General features: G+C 35.1%; 1 protein-coding gene and 1 long non-coding RNA gene across 2 annotated transcripts in view; one reads left to right on the top strand and one right to left on the bottom strand.

The window, feature by feature from the left end:
* Positions 1–17454, top strand: part of SMC2 (structural maintenance of chromosomes 2) — a 43850-nt gene that overhangs the window by 24140 nt on the left and 2256 nt on the right. The window contains exons 16-24 of the mRNA XM_004677963.2: positions 1930–2065; positions 3700–3824; positions 4871–5064; positions 5913–6056; positions 8194–8388; positions 9662–9862; positions 11289–11405; positions 13447–13607; positions 16881–17028. Of these exons, the coding sequence (XP_004678020.2) occupies positions 1930–2065; positions 3700–3824; positions 4871–5064; positions 5913–6056; positions 8194–8388; positions 9662–9862; positions 11289–11405; positions 13447–13607; positions 16881–17028 (1421 nt within the window). The remainder of the gene's footprint in view (positions 1–1929; positions 2066–3699; positions 3825–4870; positions 5065–5912; positions 6057–8193; positions 8389–9661; positions 9863–11288; positions 11406–13446; positions 13608–16880; positions 17029–17454) is intronic.
* Positions 138–5705, bottom strand: LOC105853324. Its single transcript, XR_001145171.1, has 4 exons — positions 5497–5705; positions 4070–4156; positions 297–421; positions 138–196 (listed from the first exon to the last, which is right to left on the bottom strand). It is a non-coding gene; the product is annotated as an uncharacterized LOC105853324 (long non-coding RNA).

Below are 17454 nucleotides of genomic sequence, written 5' to 3'. Positions count from 1 at the left end.
GGCGGGTCAGGAGAGGTCTGCAGCGCCATGTGGTCACCTCCGGGGCAGGCAGGTCGAACTCATGCAGAAGTGGCTTTAGCTTCTTAGTGCAGTGTTTTAACCCGCTTCGCCACCAGGGAGGGCCGAGATCGTGATTTTTATCTGCATTTTGTTAGGTATATTGTGTTGATTTTGGGTGTTGAAGTATTCTTGCATCCTAGAATAAGTAAACTTGGATGATCATAATGTATGATCCTTAATTTATTTAATAATTGTTAATATGTTGAGGATTTTTGCATCTCATGAGGAATACTGACCTGTATGTGGATTGCTGTCCAGTTCCAGCAACGCTGTTAATACCTGTAGGGTTACAGCATGGCTATCACAGAAGTGTTACAGCTCTTGTTTTACAGCTCCAGCATTATAGTGAAAAGCTTCAGAACTGTAGTTAGGAAGAAGAGATGTATGACTACGTTTAGTCTATAATCATCGTTCTGTAGATAAAAAGGAAAAGTTACCGTAAAGTCAACTTTATACAAACTAGGTTTCAGCCACTGCAGTTCCGATTAACAAAGCCTGTCAGTCTGGGTGTGACTTTTTCTAGTGTGGTTTAAGTTTCTTTTGACTTTAGTTACGTCTGTACATTTGCCAGTGTCCCAACCACTTGGACATGCCTGGGACCTGAGCTTTCAATAGCCTCTGTCACTAGTTGTTTATTTTTGAGTGTATTTTTATTCATAATCTTTAACTGCACATGTGATGTCCTTATCTGCTTTAGTTCAGGGGGGTTGGTGGGCTGGTAAAAATGAATTTGGAATTATTTCCCCCTCTATTTTTTGGAAAAGTTTGAGAAGAACTGGTATTCATAATTGATTGCATATTGGTACAACTTTCTAAAATAGCTGATTGGTGCTGGATTTTTGTTGGGAGAGTTTAAATTGATTCTTTCTCCTTACTAGTAACTGGTCAATGCAGATTTTCTATTTCTTCATGATTTAGTTCTGATGAGCTGTATGTATGTATTCTAGCTTAATTTGGTAACATAATTTTTGTAGTAGTCTTAAGATCCTCTTTTCTGTTTGTGCATCAGGAACATGCCTTTCTGATTTTACTTGAGTCCTTTGTTTTTCAGAGAACCATCTTTTATTTTCAGTGATTTTCTATTTCTCTAGACTATTTCATTTACTTTTGCTTTGATTTCTTTCCTTCTAACTTTGAGCTTCATTTGTTCTTTTATTCTTGAGGTGTACTATTAGGTTAACTATTGTTTTCTTGGTCTAGAAAGGCATTAAGTAAACAAGGAATCTCATGATCAAGTTCTTTACTGTACAACTTAACGATAACTAGTATTGGAAAATAGACCTTCTTTCTAAAAATATCATCAGTAGGTTTACTTTACTGATTTTGATGCTTTTGAAATTCCTGCTTTTGGATGTAGCAAATATGTACCTGTATTTTATGCAATTAGCGGTGAACACTTGTTTATCACATTCTCCCATCAAAAACAGTATTTTCTTGCCAACATAACACCTTAGCTTCTCACTTGTCAAATGATTATGTGGTAACAAAAAGCACCCAAATTTTATTTTATTACATACATACTGTAGATGTTATGTATACTTTAACAGTAGTTATATTTTCATATTTATTTTTCAAATTGGAAATGCTGTTTAACCTTTTATTTTGTAACATTCACTGTTGTATACTTCTAGAGAGATGCTGGAAATACAAAGTGCATCAAGTAGATATTCTTTGTCATTTTCTTGGGGTTAGGAGGAACAGCTATATCTATTTCAAGTTATTTTTTTCTGGAACCCATGATAAAGTCTACCTTTACTTTATCTAAGATCTGTTTTCTTATGTTGGATACCTTTTTAAAGCTTATTTTCAGAGAAGTAGCTTTCCATTTTATTGGTCTATCTAAGACCTATTTGAATTTCCAACCATTAGGTGCTCGATCTCAGGCAGCTTCTATTTTAACCAAGTTTCAAGAACTCAAAGATGTTCAAGATGAGCTGAGAAGCAAGGAAAATGAACTACAGGCTCTAGAAGAGGAATTAGCAGGTCTTAAAAACACTGCTGAGAAGTAAGACTTTTTTCTGTTGACTGTGGGTTTTTGGGAGGGAGTGGAGACAAAGTTTTGAGGGAAATACAAAATACAAGTTGTGACATTTTTCATAATATCCTTGGTTTTATTTAGCGTATTTAGAGTATTTGGAAATACTGACTTGGTAATCTGTTTATCACATACCCCCCCCCCTTTTTTTTTTGATAAGGACATTTAAGCAAAAGAATAAAATCAGGCAAATAATCTTTTCCTGCTGTGATTATGCTCAACATTTTGCAACAATTGGTGGGGAAACACGTAAGGTACCAGTAGATACTTCAGTTCTTGATTTAAAACTATTAAAAGCAGTGTATGTAGTTATACTACATTTAGCAGTATAACTGCATTAGACAACGATGATCAGGAGGCCAGAAGGTCATTGCTAAAACTGTTTCCTTACAGTATTCTGCAGTGGGTATAAATATAAATGTATGTATACTTTAACTGTAGTTACATTTTCATAGTGGGAAATGTTTAACCTTTTATTATGCAACTTTTAGAGGTGCTAGAAATCTAACAGTAAATCAGACATTCCTCATCTCACTTTCATAGGGCTGGGAGGAACAAGCAGAAGTTAAATTGGTAAAGCATGTTAAATTGGTAAAGCATGTTAAATAAAGCTAAGATCTAAAAATAAAACAGTAGGAGATATGATTGATCCAGGGTGAGATATGGGAAATTTCTGATTGGGTAGTCAGGGAAAGCTCATGCAGATGACTGCTGACTAAAAACCTAAAAGGTGTGAGTGAAGTGACCATGTGCTATCCTAGAGGATAGTTACACTTGCTTTAAAAGGATCAGGTTTATAGCTCGCTCACCTATGAAGTCATTATTTAGAAGTTTAATTGTGATTGGGTTTCACTCCCTCTAAAGATGATAAATGGAAATTGAGCTAATAAAGTTTGATTTCAGTCTTCAGCATTATTTTTAAAACATTAAATTGAAATTTAGCAAATTTTTAGCAGTCACCTTCTGAAATTACAAAGTTTAGTGGTACACAACACTTGTCAGTTAGAGCAACCATTCCAAAATGTATCAAAATAGGTATTTTCAAAATCATACATAAAACCTGCGTTTTATTTTCATTACTGTAAAATGAGCTTTTTCTGTGGAAACAAACTAGGAAAGCAGTGAATCTGTTATATTTGACTTAGAAATAGATTTTGAAAACTGGAAGTGTCAACTAAAGCCATTCTTCTGTGGGCCATATCAAGTAATGTGGTATATTTTTAAAATTTCTGCACTCCACATTCTAAAACAAATTGAAAAATGAAGTTAAAATTACAATTTTAATTGCTGCCTCGTAGTCTCAGGTAAGAATATTTTTTTCTAAGTTATTTTAGCTTTTCCTTTCAAACTTTATAATCAGGCTGCCTTGTGAATTTATAGCTTAAGACCATCCAAAAATGACTAGCTAGCATGGATCTGGGTCATTTAGTATTGCTTGCCTTCAGTGATCACTGCCAGGCTCCCTTTTAATTGAGACCCCTGAAGTAAGTATCAAAACTATTCTTATTACCAGTAGTAGTTTTTATTGTGAATTCAGTATAGTTAAGAACCTGTACTTTGAATCTCAAAGAAATTTTGTCACTTACAATAAACTTCTTACTAAGATACCGCCAACTAAAGCAGCAGTGGGAAATGAAAACTGAGGAGGCAGACTTACTACAAACAAAGCTCCAGCAAAGCTCCTATCATAAACAACAAGAAGAATTAGATGCTCTTAAAAAAATTATCGGTGAGATGAAAACATTTTTTGCTTAATCTGTTTCTACTAACAACCTTTCTTTTGATATTACAACAAGTTTATATTCATTTGAGTTATTCCAGGTTTATTGTAGGGTTTTGCCCATTTGCACCAGTACACAACAGATCCTAGAATGCCTTTTCAACATTGTTACGTAGTAATAAAAATGCAGCAAAAAGTTGTCTCCAAATTTAAAGTTGCTATTTCTAAGAATCTCACATGATGTTGAAGCTTACTGTTCATTTTTAACCAGTGGCATAGGAAGGGTCTTATTTTTCAAAATGGTTTCATTTCCACACGTAAAATTCTCTTCAAACTTATGGCTGCAAAGAAAAGAAAAAAGTGCTTTAGCTTTTTAATTTGCATTTCCCTAGTTGCTGTTAAAATGCGGGGTCTATTTTTATACTTTCATGGAACCTTTCAGGGTTCTGTTTCTGTGAATTTTTTCATTTGTCCCCTTTGCCTTTTTTCTGTTGAGTTACTTTGTTTCCATTGTTTTTATACAAGAGTCTGGTTCTTACAGATTACTAGGACAAACTAGTAGCACAGGAACTACTAGCACATTCATGACTTTGAGGGTCATAATATACTTTAGCACCAACATGCTTGTTCTTTCACTTGGGATTTTAGAGATAATATATTGAGTATCTCTCTAGTAAGAGGCTTGAATAGAAAAAAAGAACAAAGTATTTGGTTATGAAATTACTTGTAAGCTTTCTAGCAGCTAAAATAATGCATGAGTTACTATATACTCAGTTATGGTTTCTGAATTTGCAGGTATATTTTAAAATGAGCTGTTACCTTTTGATAAGTTGTAAGTTATACCTAAAGTCTGTTACGTGATATAGTTAGAAATAATTTGACAGGTTTTTGGGTAATTAATGTATGCTGTTTGTAAACACCACTTTCTAGAATAAGGTTGGAACATTAGACTTTGAAGGCTGTTATTCCATTAAAAGTTGGGTTTATAAGCTACCATCAATAACGTAATATTTCAAAGACCTTATTTAACCACGTGTGCCTACATTGTGATGTAGAGGACAGTGAGGAGACATTAAAAAACACCAAAGAAATCCAAAAAAAGGCAGAGGAAAAATATGAAGTATTGGAGAATAAAATGAAAAATGCAGAAGCTGAGAGAGAGAGAGAACTAAAGGATGCTCAGAAAAAGCTGGATTGCGCCAAAACAAAAGCAGATGCTTCTAGCAAGAAAATGAAAGAAAAGCAACAGGTAAATAACCTTTCTTACAATGAAACCAATCTTTTAATGTCAACACAGTCAGGTCAAAGTTTGCTTCTTATAAGGGGCATTAATTTAAAATAACTTTGAAAACCCTAGTAACCAGGTATCATAATTGTAAGGATGGCACTGATGGTATGTGATTACCAACACTGACATTTCTATGTGGTAATATATATGCTGTGAAAGAAATCGTGTAAAAAAAAGCATGTTATATTGGTAAAATACTCTGATTGTAATCTGACTATAGCTGATATCTTTGGAATAGTGCCAAAGTTCAGTTTAAACCTGGGTTTTTCTGTCTAAATCACAATTCTCTCACTGTTTTATGCTCTTAATAGTGACAACCAGGAAGTGTTAAAAAAAAATTAAGTAACAATGAAAAGTGGTTTGAAATGCCTACTGAGAAAGAAGAAAGTTTACCTGTATTTATCGGTCTGTTTCTTGTTTTCCCCTGTGGGAATATAGACGATCACAGCTTAAGATGGTTCAATTTAGGCTTTTCCTTGTTTGATTGTGGTGTGAAAACTATGTATTCAGTATGAGAGTTGGGTGGTGATGCAGCTCCCTTCACATTGTGATGTCTTCAACTTCTATTGAGTTTATCAGGAATAGCTCTGTTGTAGATTGAGGAAGATCTGCAAAAGGATAGAAGAATTAAGTTTTGCAAAGTTCAAAGATGGGGGGGAAATCTATCCTTTTCCCTCTTTTTAGGGGAAGCAGTTTAATAATGACCTATGGTTCTTAATTACCAGGAATGTTACTAATTTTGTTTATGGATACATTTGTTTCAGTAGTTAATAGTCAATTAATGCTCACAATGTGTTTATTTTTTATAGGAAGTTGAAGCTATCACTCTGGAACTGGAGGAGCTCAAGAGAGAGCATGCATCCTGTAAACAACAACTTGAAGCTGTAAATGAAGCAGTCAGATCCTATGAAGGTCAGATTGAAGTAATGGCTGCTGAGGTCGCTAAAAATAAGGTAACGTGCACTTTTTCCAATTTAAGTAAATCTTAATAATTATAAAATGTCTGAATATTGGACTTTAGTGGCTTCCATTTCTGTATTCTTGAGGGAGAGGTAAAATTGAGTATTACTGATCCAGAAAGAGTCCTGAAATATTGCTAATTATTTTAGTCAGGGTTTACTCAGGAACCCTCTGAATAGACCAAAGTTTAAATAATCATTCTTACATTGTTCTTAACAGGTAAACTAAAAGATACAAAACAGGGAACAACTATTACCAGTAGGACTGAGGCATTTGACCTGCAGAGGCACAGATCTGAAAAAGAGCCCCCACTCTATCTTCAGGGCTGAGCACTACATCTATCTGGAAAGGGCATAACTGGTCCACTGATGTGAAGTGAATTTGGCCGAAGTATCTGGAAATACTGGCCACAGATAGGTGCCCTGCTTATGGCTGTGTCACCAGAATGCCACGATTAGCTGTGCTAACCCTGGCACATGACAATTTGCTTTGAGAAAGCGCATTGGATCCTGGAAATAAAGCCTTCTCCCGTGTCTCTAGTGCCTAATCTCATTGAAGCTGGTAGGGGAGAGATGATCAGGACAACAAAGAGAAATTAAAATGTAAAGCCTCAGCAAGGGTAGATTTAGGACTGAGTGGCTTTCATCTGCAAATTAATGTAGTTTAATACCTTTATTAGAGATGTTTTTGTGATTGGCTTTGTAACAAGTTTTCTGTCATTGATTTTCCTGTTAACTAAATACATAACTTGAACAGGGCATATCTATAGCTATATTTTTTTGCCTTTTGCTGACTATTCTGCATTGGTATGTTTTTCTCTTGAGATTATTTCTAACACATCAGATTAATTAGCAGAAGTCTTTTAGTGTTACAACTAAAATGGATCCCTTATTTTTTTTTTTTTTTTTTAAAGATGTATTTATTTGTACATACAGACTGGGGTACAGGCCAGAGGTTCAGGGGCGACGAGAGGCTTCACCAGAGACAGTGGGGAGCAAGCGGCAGGCGGGGCAGGCGGGGGTCGAACTCATGCGGAAGTGGCTTTATAGCTTGTTAGTGCTGTGCTTTAACCTCACTGCGCCACCAGGGAGGACCGGATCCCTTAGTTTTAAAGCTATTTTGTTGAGGCTTTACATTGTAATTTCTCTTTGTTGATAACAGTTTCTAAGGAAACAATGAGGAAATTAAATGGCCATTTAATTATCTGTAAGTTATACTTGCAGTGCAATCTTTAGGCATTAAAAACTTACTGACTTTGTCGGCTTTAATGTTAATAACTTATTTTTTTCCCTTGGTCTTCAAAGGATTTAAACACCTAAGTCATCTTTGGGGTTTAGAGAATGCAATGATTTTTTATCTTCCTTAGAAAAAAACCTCTGTGATACAAACATTACAAAGAATTAAGCAGTTTGGGCTCATTCAGTTAGCTAATCATAATGTCAATTGTTCTTTATTGCCTAATTGTTACTAGTGCCTTTAATCACATATGGAGATTGTATTTCTCACAGTTCTGCTTCTTCATTTCTCCTTAATATGAGTTGGTCTTAGACAGCTGCGTGAATTGATGAACTCTTTAAGACCTGGAATGATGTAAAGGGACTTTGGGGGTGGATAATGGTAAATTAAATGCATGCTTTACTTTAGGGTATCAGGGGTAGTGAAAATCAAAGCAAGGTTTTCTTTATACCACCAATCTATTTTTTAAAACAATCTTTTCTGTTTAGAACCAAATTCTGTGACCTTTGATTGTAGATACATGGACCTTACCAGTGGCAGACAAGAACAAATTCCATCTGACTTTACTTTTACCTAGCAGAGGCAATAAATGTCATTTGGGACATGCTTAGAGTACTCAAAAATGCCACTTTTCTGAGACCTAGTAGTCTCACCTCCCTCCAGTTAAGTCACTTGAAACATGTTGCTTCTAGTGTGGATACTGCTTCGCACCCCTTTTTTGCTAGTGGTATTCTCCTATTTGTAAATTCATTAGACATTTTAATGAAGACATAAAAATATTGAGGGTTAGGTGACCATATGCCTGTTATCATTGTCATCTTGCCCATAGTCTGCTAAATGGTTTTTCAGTAAACTAAAAATATCTTTATTACCTTACTATACTGTTTGTTTCAGGAATTAGTAAATAAAGCTCAAGAAGAGGTGACCAAGCAAAAAGAAGGAATAACAGCCCAAGACAACGTGATTAAAGCTAAATATATGGAAGTGGCAAAATATAAAGAGCAAAACAACGACGCACAGCTCAAAATTAAGGAACTGGACCACAACATTAGCAAACATAAACGGGAAGCGGAGGATGCTGCTGCAAAGGCATGTAGTGGGGTATTTTTACCATTAATCAAATTTTTGCTTCTGGGTTGAAATATCAACTGCTCCCTGAAACACTCAGTATAAATGGCAGAAGTACTGTTTACATGTCACTAATGTTTAGTATTCAATTTTAATTATTTAATCCTATCTACAAGTTACAGAATTAGTAATGAATGTGTAATGGTAATGTTGAACTTAGAATTCAGAGGCACACATTACTTGGCAGCTTTTAAAGTAAGAACTTAGTTGACCTTAGAACATCCTTACAGAAATCCAATAATTGTCAATTTTTGATGTCTCATTTAAAATCTGATCTTTTGCAAACAGTTACCTTTTTGAGGTTACCTCACTATTTAAAAAAGTTTTTTCCATGTATCACTGACCCTTAAGTACTTTTAATGAAGACACATGCTTTTGCAGAAACTCAATGGTATGTATCTGTATAGTTTTAGTAATTCATTTATTATGTTTTCTTATGGTTGTGTAACAGTTCAGTGCTTTAACCTTTCATTAACATCATAAAGAGTCATGACTATTACTTAGTTTAAAAAGTATTTTTTAATGACTGTTAACCTAGAACTAGTAGATTCACCGAGATTATCAGTGCTAGCACTACTATAGTTTTTTGGTCATTGAAAATGCTAGACTAGTGATTGCTTGGGGGTTTTATTGATAAAGAAAAGAGGAACTTTAAAGGGACAGCAAAGCAAAAGTCAAGGATTCTTTAAAACAGTTTATGAAATACTGCTCATGAACTAGAATGGAAGACTAAAATTGATCATTTTAGAGTACAAAGGCGAGACCATGTCCTTAGGGATAAACTGACAAGGATTAATTTGCAGTGACAACCATCTACACTTCAAGAAAGTATTTCTGAAGCACTATAATTTGAAATATTTAATCAGGAATATTATGTGACTTTGCAAAAGAAGAGGTGGGGTGTCAACATTTAGCATAGATCTTTTTACTTAAAGTTATAATTTTAGGAATAATACTGTAAGCATTTCACGATGCCTCATCTTACTTATATTTCATTCTAATAGAGAAATCCTTTAAGTATAGGTAATAACATCCCCATCAGTTAGCTCTTCTAGTGTTTAAAGATAAAAATAATCATCATACCTGTCAACAGTGAACCTCTTTATTTTTTTCCAAATGAGTTACTATATGGCATTTTTCTCCAGAATGTTTTACAATTAGTAAATGTTTAAGAAACTGGTTTCTAAATATAGGGTTTTTATAAGCAATGATAAATCCTATTGTGTGTGGCCAGGTATCCAAAATGTTGAAAGAGTATGACTGGATTAATGCTGAGAAACACCTCTTTGGCCATCCGAATAGTGCCTATGATTTCAAAACTAACAACCCCAAAGAAGCTGGTCAGAGACTTCAGAAGTTGCAAGAAATGAAGGAGAAACTAGGAAGAAATGTCAACATGAGAGCTATGAATGTACTGACTGAAGCTGAAGAGCGGGTGAGTACTTCGTATGACCATCTTGGCATCTTTGGTACATGGGTGGCTCTGAGCTCTTTCTGACAGTAATGATTTGTCACTCTTTATTTGATGTCTTTAGTACTTTTTCCCCTTCTCTCTTTGCAGTTCTAATTTTCTTCTTTTTGCATTATCAGTTTGTATATTCTGTTGTACCTTGAATAGCTTTGCCATCAAATTTGGTGCTATTAGTGTAAATAAACACACTAATTTTTCATCATCTTACACCCTCACTCTTCTGTTTGCCTTTCAAGGCCTTGAAAAATAGAGTAAACTGGGTCTCCTCACCCTTCAATCCATAGTCTATATACTAGGACTATACTATATTAGTGTTATCTCTTTCTCTTACCATGACAGAACTCTCTAGTCTGCAGTACCATTAAGAGTGTCCAGGAGCAAAAATAGACCCTATTCTTGAGCATTCCATAATACAAAGAAATCTTAGTTATTCTGTACGTACCTTCTTTAATACTACAAAATTTGTTTGAATTTGTATGTATTCCAGTAGAATGAGAGCTCTATGAAAATGTTAATACTTATGAACTTAATTACTTTCAAGAAAGTGTATAGTAACGTTACCTACTAAGAATATCTTATCAAAATACCAAACTAATGAAAGTGTTGCCATCTTTCCAATTTCCTGTTGGTTTTTGATTCTCCATTAAAACTTTGCAACATATATCTACACACTCAGAAATTCACAGTTCCCATCTTTGTCAGAGATTATTTCCATTTTCAGCATATGACCTCTTTTTTGCTGTAATTTGAGTCTGTCCACATAGTAATTCAAGGAATAATATAAACAGATGGAGAAGTTTTAGGAGCTTGGCCATAAAGGAGAACAGCCGTGGTGGGGCTTTGAGGAGAAATAAGAGGATCTTTAGAAAACTTTGACAATGTGTCCATGCTAGAATTATCCTTCAGTAGCCTCAATTTTTTTTTTTTAATAGTTTTAAACTATTTGGGAAGGCTACTCTGAGGACATGTTTGAAGTAAAACATGAGTTAATGGTTACGTTACATATAGAGAAAGAACATTGCAGTAAGAGAACTGATACTGAAGCTCTATACATCTATAATGAGCCTACTATGTTTAATAGAAAAAAAAACACCGTAAGGCTGTCATAAAAAGAAATATACCAAATTACATAGAACTTGTATATCGCTGCTAAGACTTCTCTCTTGGCTTCCAGAAAGATAATTTATTAATGGAGTAAATATTTCACAGCTTTTTCTGTAAATTCTCTATTGAATTTTACATATAGATGATCTACAAGTGAAACTGTAAGGAGAGTATATCTTACTGGTAAATAGAAGTACATAATATATACAAATGTGACCTCTACTTCTTATTAAATTCTAGAATGTAATTGGAAAAGTTTCATGAAGTGTATTTTTTATCTTTTCAGTACAATGACTTGATGAAGAAGAAGAGAATTGTAGAAAATGACAAATCCAAAATCCTTGCAACTATAGAAGACCTTGACCAGAAGAAAAACCAAGCCCTAAATATTGCTTGGCAAAAGGTATTTGAACCAAAAATAGCATTTATTCTGTATGAGTCAGAAACAAAATATGATCCATCGGATTTTATACTGAAAGTATGTAAAGGAATACCTTGTTTAAAGTTGGCGTATGCTTTCACCTTCATTCAAACTTAGTCTTTAAATGTTTATCAGTTTGTTGAGGTAAGTGTGTGCCACTCCATGCTCCCATTATCTGCTTTTCCCAAGTTAGGCTAAATTTTCGAGGTCTCTCCATTTATCATTCTTAACCTTGGTATGCAGTTTGTCATCTTTCCTTTCCATGAAACCATAGTCTTAGGCTTGAAGGAGACTTCTGTATACCATATTATCTGTCCTATCCCCATTCTGTGCTTGACACGGGCACACTGTCAGTTGGAAAGGCTCCCCGCAACCATCCACTTGTACTTTCTCTTTCCTATACTCAAAAGAGGCTAGATATGTGCTCTAAGAATGTTTCTAGAACAAGATTTGTGACTTATTAAATACTTGCAAATTATTAATTGAATTTCAGAATTTATAAATGCATCTCCTGTAAATTTTTAGCCAATCATTTTGTTCATGTTAGATTAATAGTTACATATTACAGATTAAGCAATTATTGTGTTTTGTGAACTAATAATTGTTTCACTTTGACAGTTGTAAAGAAACTGAAGCTTAGAAAGATGGAAGATTATATAGTCCACAAGGAGAAAAGCTGGGAAATTTTTTCTAAATTAGAACTAAAATTGCCTTTTGTTGCTACCTGCTGTCACCCTTGTTACAGTAAACAAGGGTGTTTATTTCACTTTTAATGAACTCTTATTCAACAAAATACCAATTGCCATGTTTGTTTTATAACAACTTTGGCAGATTTCAGGGTTCTTTATGATTATTTCTCCTTCCGACTACATGGATATCCTTGGTTTCTTATGTGGAGATACTACATAAATGTTGTACTGTTTGTATTTAACAAGCCTGTGCTTCTTTTTCTTGTTGGATTTTACTTTCTGTACGGATGTGCCTCTGCCTCTTCCAGTCGTGGTTCTCCTGCTCTAAAGCTTAGTGTCAGTATTCTTTGTAGTATTTTTCTGTATTTAAAATGCATGCAGATGCTGGCCCATTGTTTTTATACAGCATGTAGATTTATCAGCAAGAGTGGTTTTTGTCTCTCGTTTTCCCACTGGTTCCTGGATTTAGAGCAATTTTAAATTTATCTTTCTAACTGATATCTCCTCAGGTTCCAAGGTTCTCCAGAAAGCATGTTAGTAATGGTAGATGGCAGGATCCCCCAACCCCGCCTCTTGTGTTTTTGTTTTTTTTCTTGTTACCACCACCCTCTGTTAGGTACTATTCTTATATTAGTTTTCTTGTTTAATCCTCAGTGTACTATAATTAGGGTACAAGAACTATTATCAGCCTCATATTTGCTTTTGTTTTCAAAGCATCGTTAATTCATAAAGAGTACTTCTGGCGCTGGTGTTTTAAATGTTATACTCTCATTAGACAGTTGCCCTCTCCCCTTTATGCTCAATTTTGCCTAGATCTGAAAATCTGTCTCAGGTAAAACTAGAACCCGGCTTTTCTGCATACAGTTCCTATGAAAGTATGCAGACCATCAGTCAATCCTCCCCAGAATGCCTCTGTGATTAGGAGATTTCCTTGTTATTACCAATATAAAGGTGTATATTAGTACTTGAGTTTTGTCCCTGCACTTTAACTTCGAGATTTCAGTTAACTAAGAATATCTCTCATATCTTTAAAAAGAGAGGACTGGATTCTCAATTCTTTGGTCACTATGTGCAAAATTATCCAGTTACAAGCTAAAGAATTTATGTATGGTCCCTAATGTGACTTGTTCAGGGTAAGCTAATTGGTCTCTGTAGCCTCTCTCAGGGTCCTCTCCCTGTTCTTTTTGGTTATAAGGAGAAGCATATAAAAAAGACAGTGATCTGGCTGTTGGATGTTATGCCATCACAAGGTACCTGCTAGGTTGCATGTACACATACCAAGTTATGTTTCTTCTTGGCAAACCTGAGATTTTAATACCATTTTTTTCATCTAGGTGAACAAGGACTTTGGGTCTATTTTTTCTACTCTTCTGCCTGGTGCCAATGCTATGCTTGCACCACCAGAGGGGCAGACTGTCTTGGATGGTCTGGAGTTCAAGGTTGCCCTAGGAAACACTTGGAAAGAAAATTTAACTGAACTTAGTGGAGGCCAGAGGTGAGTATCCATTCTTTACTAGTTTTATCATCTCATTGCCTCCCATTTTTATTTTGCCTTACTTAGTTTTATCTTTGCATGTAGAATTTAAGGAATCTAATATGTAACGTTGGGTATATTATGGTTAGAATATGATTAAAAGGGTAACTACCAAATAAGCAAAAAATAGGACAAATAATTGCTTTCAACATTGGAAAATGATTAGCCTAAGAGTACTGCACTTGAGAGAAATGAAACAAAAATGCTGAGCCCAGTGTTCACTCTGCCTTTCCCCCTAGAGCATAGAACCAGTGGGAGTCTCAAATTTAGAAAAACAAGATGAGAAGTTTGGGAGGCCCCAGTGAGCAACATCTTAGCATTGGGTCTGTACTAACCTTTATTCTAGACATACACCCCTAAATTCAGAACTTGAAGCTTTCAGGTACCTTTATCAAAACAAAGACCAACACAAGGAAAAATTAAGACTATGAACAACATAAAGCCAACAGTGTCAGACATCTAGTGAAAGGAGAGAAATCAAGAGAATATGACATAAGCCAGTCCAGAAATGACAAGTGATGAAACTATTGGGAAGTTACAGTTAATGTACTGTTGTCAAAAATTACAGACTTTCCTGATTTCAAAAAGTAGTATTACTGTTCATTATAATTGGTAGCTTATTTTTTTGGGTCTGGAAATGTTTAAAACTTTTCCATGATCTAATTACCTACAAATCTTAGCAAATAGGTGATGTTCTACTTTTAGATTGCAGGGAAATTTATGTGTGTTGTAAGAAGAGGAGAGATGTGAAAGCTAGCAAAGAATTACGTGGAATTTCTAAAGGTAAAAGTTATAAACAAGCTGAAACCAATGCGAGAGTAACAGCAGATTAGACACTGCAGAATAAACATGAGTGAATCTTAAGATGTGGCAATGAATCTATTTACACTAGACTGAGAAACAGAATTAACAGCCCTCCCTAGACCTGTGAGGCAGTATCATGTTCTCTGACATACATGTAATTGGATTTCCAGAAGGGAAGTTGGAGGGAAGACAGAAAACTACTTGAAGAAATAATGGCACTAATTAAACTCAGATTTGTGTTCAGTAAGACTCAAGAAGGATAACTGCATGCATAACTGCTACCTCCCTCCACAGTGACACAGCACAGGAGGCCATTTAAAACTGAGCAGTTATATACCATCAGTAAAAAGGCATGCCTATTTAGTGCCATGGACCAAAACAAAGAAAGATGACTTTGAATATGTCATCAAAAACTGCAGGCTGAATGTCTGGACCAACATCTATAAAATGCGAAAGGAAAAAAAAGTCTATTCTAGATTGTATACCTAATGTTTTTCTAATTATAGGCAATATAAATAATTTTTTTCAGAAAATAGAAGGTGGAAGAATCCATAGTAGCGGAACAGGAAGTTCTCAGGGCATGAAGTGGCCTTCAGGAAAGTGTTTCTCAGCCAAATATATTATTGCTAGAAACTTAAGATATCATGTGGTCCAGCTCCTTACCTGCAGAAAACCAGCTAATTTAAAAAACAAAAATTGCAAATAGTCATATATCTGAAGATGATTATTAAACTAAACCTCAAGGCTCCACAATCGTACAGTCCTTGAATTGTCCTCAAGTGCCCCATATGTTAAAAAAAAAACTAGAAAATTGTAAGACTTGTTCATATTTTATGAGCAGTCCACTCTTTCTGATATTTAATTAGTTCAAATGGCAGTTCTGCCTATTAACCAAAACTGAATTCCCCAATTTAGATCCAAGTATCTTGAATTGTTTCTGTCAAAATCCTGGAAAATAGGAAGTATATGCTGCTTTCCAAAGGACCTAGAAATTATTTCCATGATTAAATTGGTGAGATTTTTTTAAATGACTTCAAAAGTTCTATAGTTTAAGTATTAGACACAGAAAGCCAGTGAAAAAGTTTTAAGTTAATGTGTTTTATTGCACTGTTTCATTTCCTTTCCTAAAAATTTTGAATTCACCTCTAGACTTTCATTATTGCATACTTTTTGCCCTACTTACATGTTTTTAATACTTTAGTTTTAATCTAATGCTACATTCTAGTTTTCTAGTGCTGAATGTCAGGAGGTATTTAAAATTCTGTAGTATTACTAATGTTAAATATATTAAAATAAACAAGGCTTCTTTAGGAAATTTCAAGAATATGATTCCTTAATAACAAGTTAGAGTGAAAACAGCTACAGTTAAAAGGGAGGTGTGGTTAGCTAAGGAGAACTAAAAAAGAACTATGGAATATAAGAACAGGCCTAACTGAATTTTAAGTAAGTGTGCTAAGGTTACCTGGAGAAAATAGTTTATATATTTAGGAAGAGATTCATTACTAGGAATTGCTACCTTTTATTGTAGATACTTTGAAACCCCACAATCTGCTACCTATAAGTTGGGGACTTAGTAAAGCCAGTGATGTAATTCAGTTGGAGTCACAGGTTAACTCCAGGGGAGTTGGCAGTGTAGATTGTAGTCTGTATCTGAATGGCATACAAACCAGCACAGGAGTGCCAAGGGCAGGTATCTGTATCCCAAGTAAAATAATTAGACAAGAAAATTCTTTGCCAACCCTTGTTTTTGTGTCTCTACACCCCCCCTGCCCCCATTCAGCCCTTTAGGTCTACCTGAAATCCATCCAACACTGGGAAAGGCAAAGTACTTTATCAGGTCAAATGCTAATTTCATCCAGAAAAACCCCCCAGATACACATAAAAACTATGTTTAACCAAATAGCTAGTTGTCCTGTGAGTCAAATAGACACAATTAACCATCACATAAGGATTATATTTAGAGTAATGGGCCGTAATCTGTAGCCTTCTCTCAAATGATACCAATAAAGCTGTAGTTTATAGGTATATAGCCCTAAATCACCTGACCCCATAGGCATCTAAGAATTAGGGAAGGAAAGTGAAAGATTAGTTACTAATCAGTATGTGAACTTTTAGTCAACAAAAATTTAGTTAACAGCTAAATGCCCTAAAACCAGCTGACTTCAGTCTACTTTTTTAAGCCGGTAGACACCAAATATAATTCCCTGATCATGACGGAAAATATTATAAACTTATTCTGTTCAAAATAAAACTCGAGAGGAAATATTTTAATATATAACCAAAGTGTTGAAGTTTGAAGATTCCTTTTTCCCTACGGCTATCTTTCAGCGAAACCTGCACTGTTTATAGTAGCATAGCAGATTTCTTCAGTGTTTTGGTTAAAAAGGGGTCCCATAAAGTTTGACGGCATTTCTTCTGATCCTTCCTTAGGTCTTTAGTGGCTTTGTCACTAATACTCTCTATGCTCCTCTTCAAACCTGCCCCGATTTACATCCTGGATGAGGTAGATGCAGCCTTGGATCTTTCTCACACTCAGAATATCGGACAGATGCTGCGCACTCACTTCACACATTCTCAGGTGAGAATCAGGAGCAAAGATGTCTCAGTTTTTCTACAGCTGTTTACTGTATTACAGTGGTCACATAATACTCCTCAGTCTTAAGTATTTTATTAAGACTTCATATAGCTCTTACTAATTCCACTTGTTGGTTGTAAGATGAGGTAGAATCTAATGTTTTTGTAATTTGGCATTCACTTAGGTAATGGAGTCGCTCTGCCGTTTACCTCCTGGTAGATGCGCTATTAAGACTGCTTCAGGGACATGCCTTGGTATCAGAGCCATGTGGCACTTGATAGAGGAATCTTAATTTCTCTTGGCTAAGAATAGAGAAACACCCCTTGAGGCCAAGAATAGTTTTTGAGTTGTTATAAGAAATGTGGTTGCAAAATATGGGTTAGATAGCTAACAATTCTGGGCGCTTCACTCATGATTAGCAATGCTGAG

Source organism: Condylura cristata, unplaced genomic scaffold (genome assembly GCF_000260355.1).
Source record: "Condylura cristata isolate star-nosed mole 26May11 unplaced genomic scaffold, ConCri1.0 scaffold00006, whole genome shotgun sequence".
Lineage (NCBI taxonomy): Eukaryota > Metazoa > Chordata > Mammalia > Eulipotyphla > Talpidae > Condylura > Condylura cristata.
Note: the sequence above shows the minus strand (reverse complement) of the source record. Positions and strands in the feature narration are given on the sequence as shown.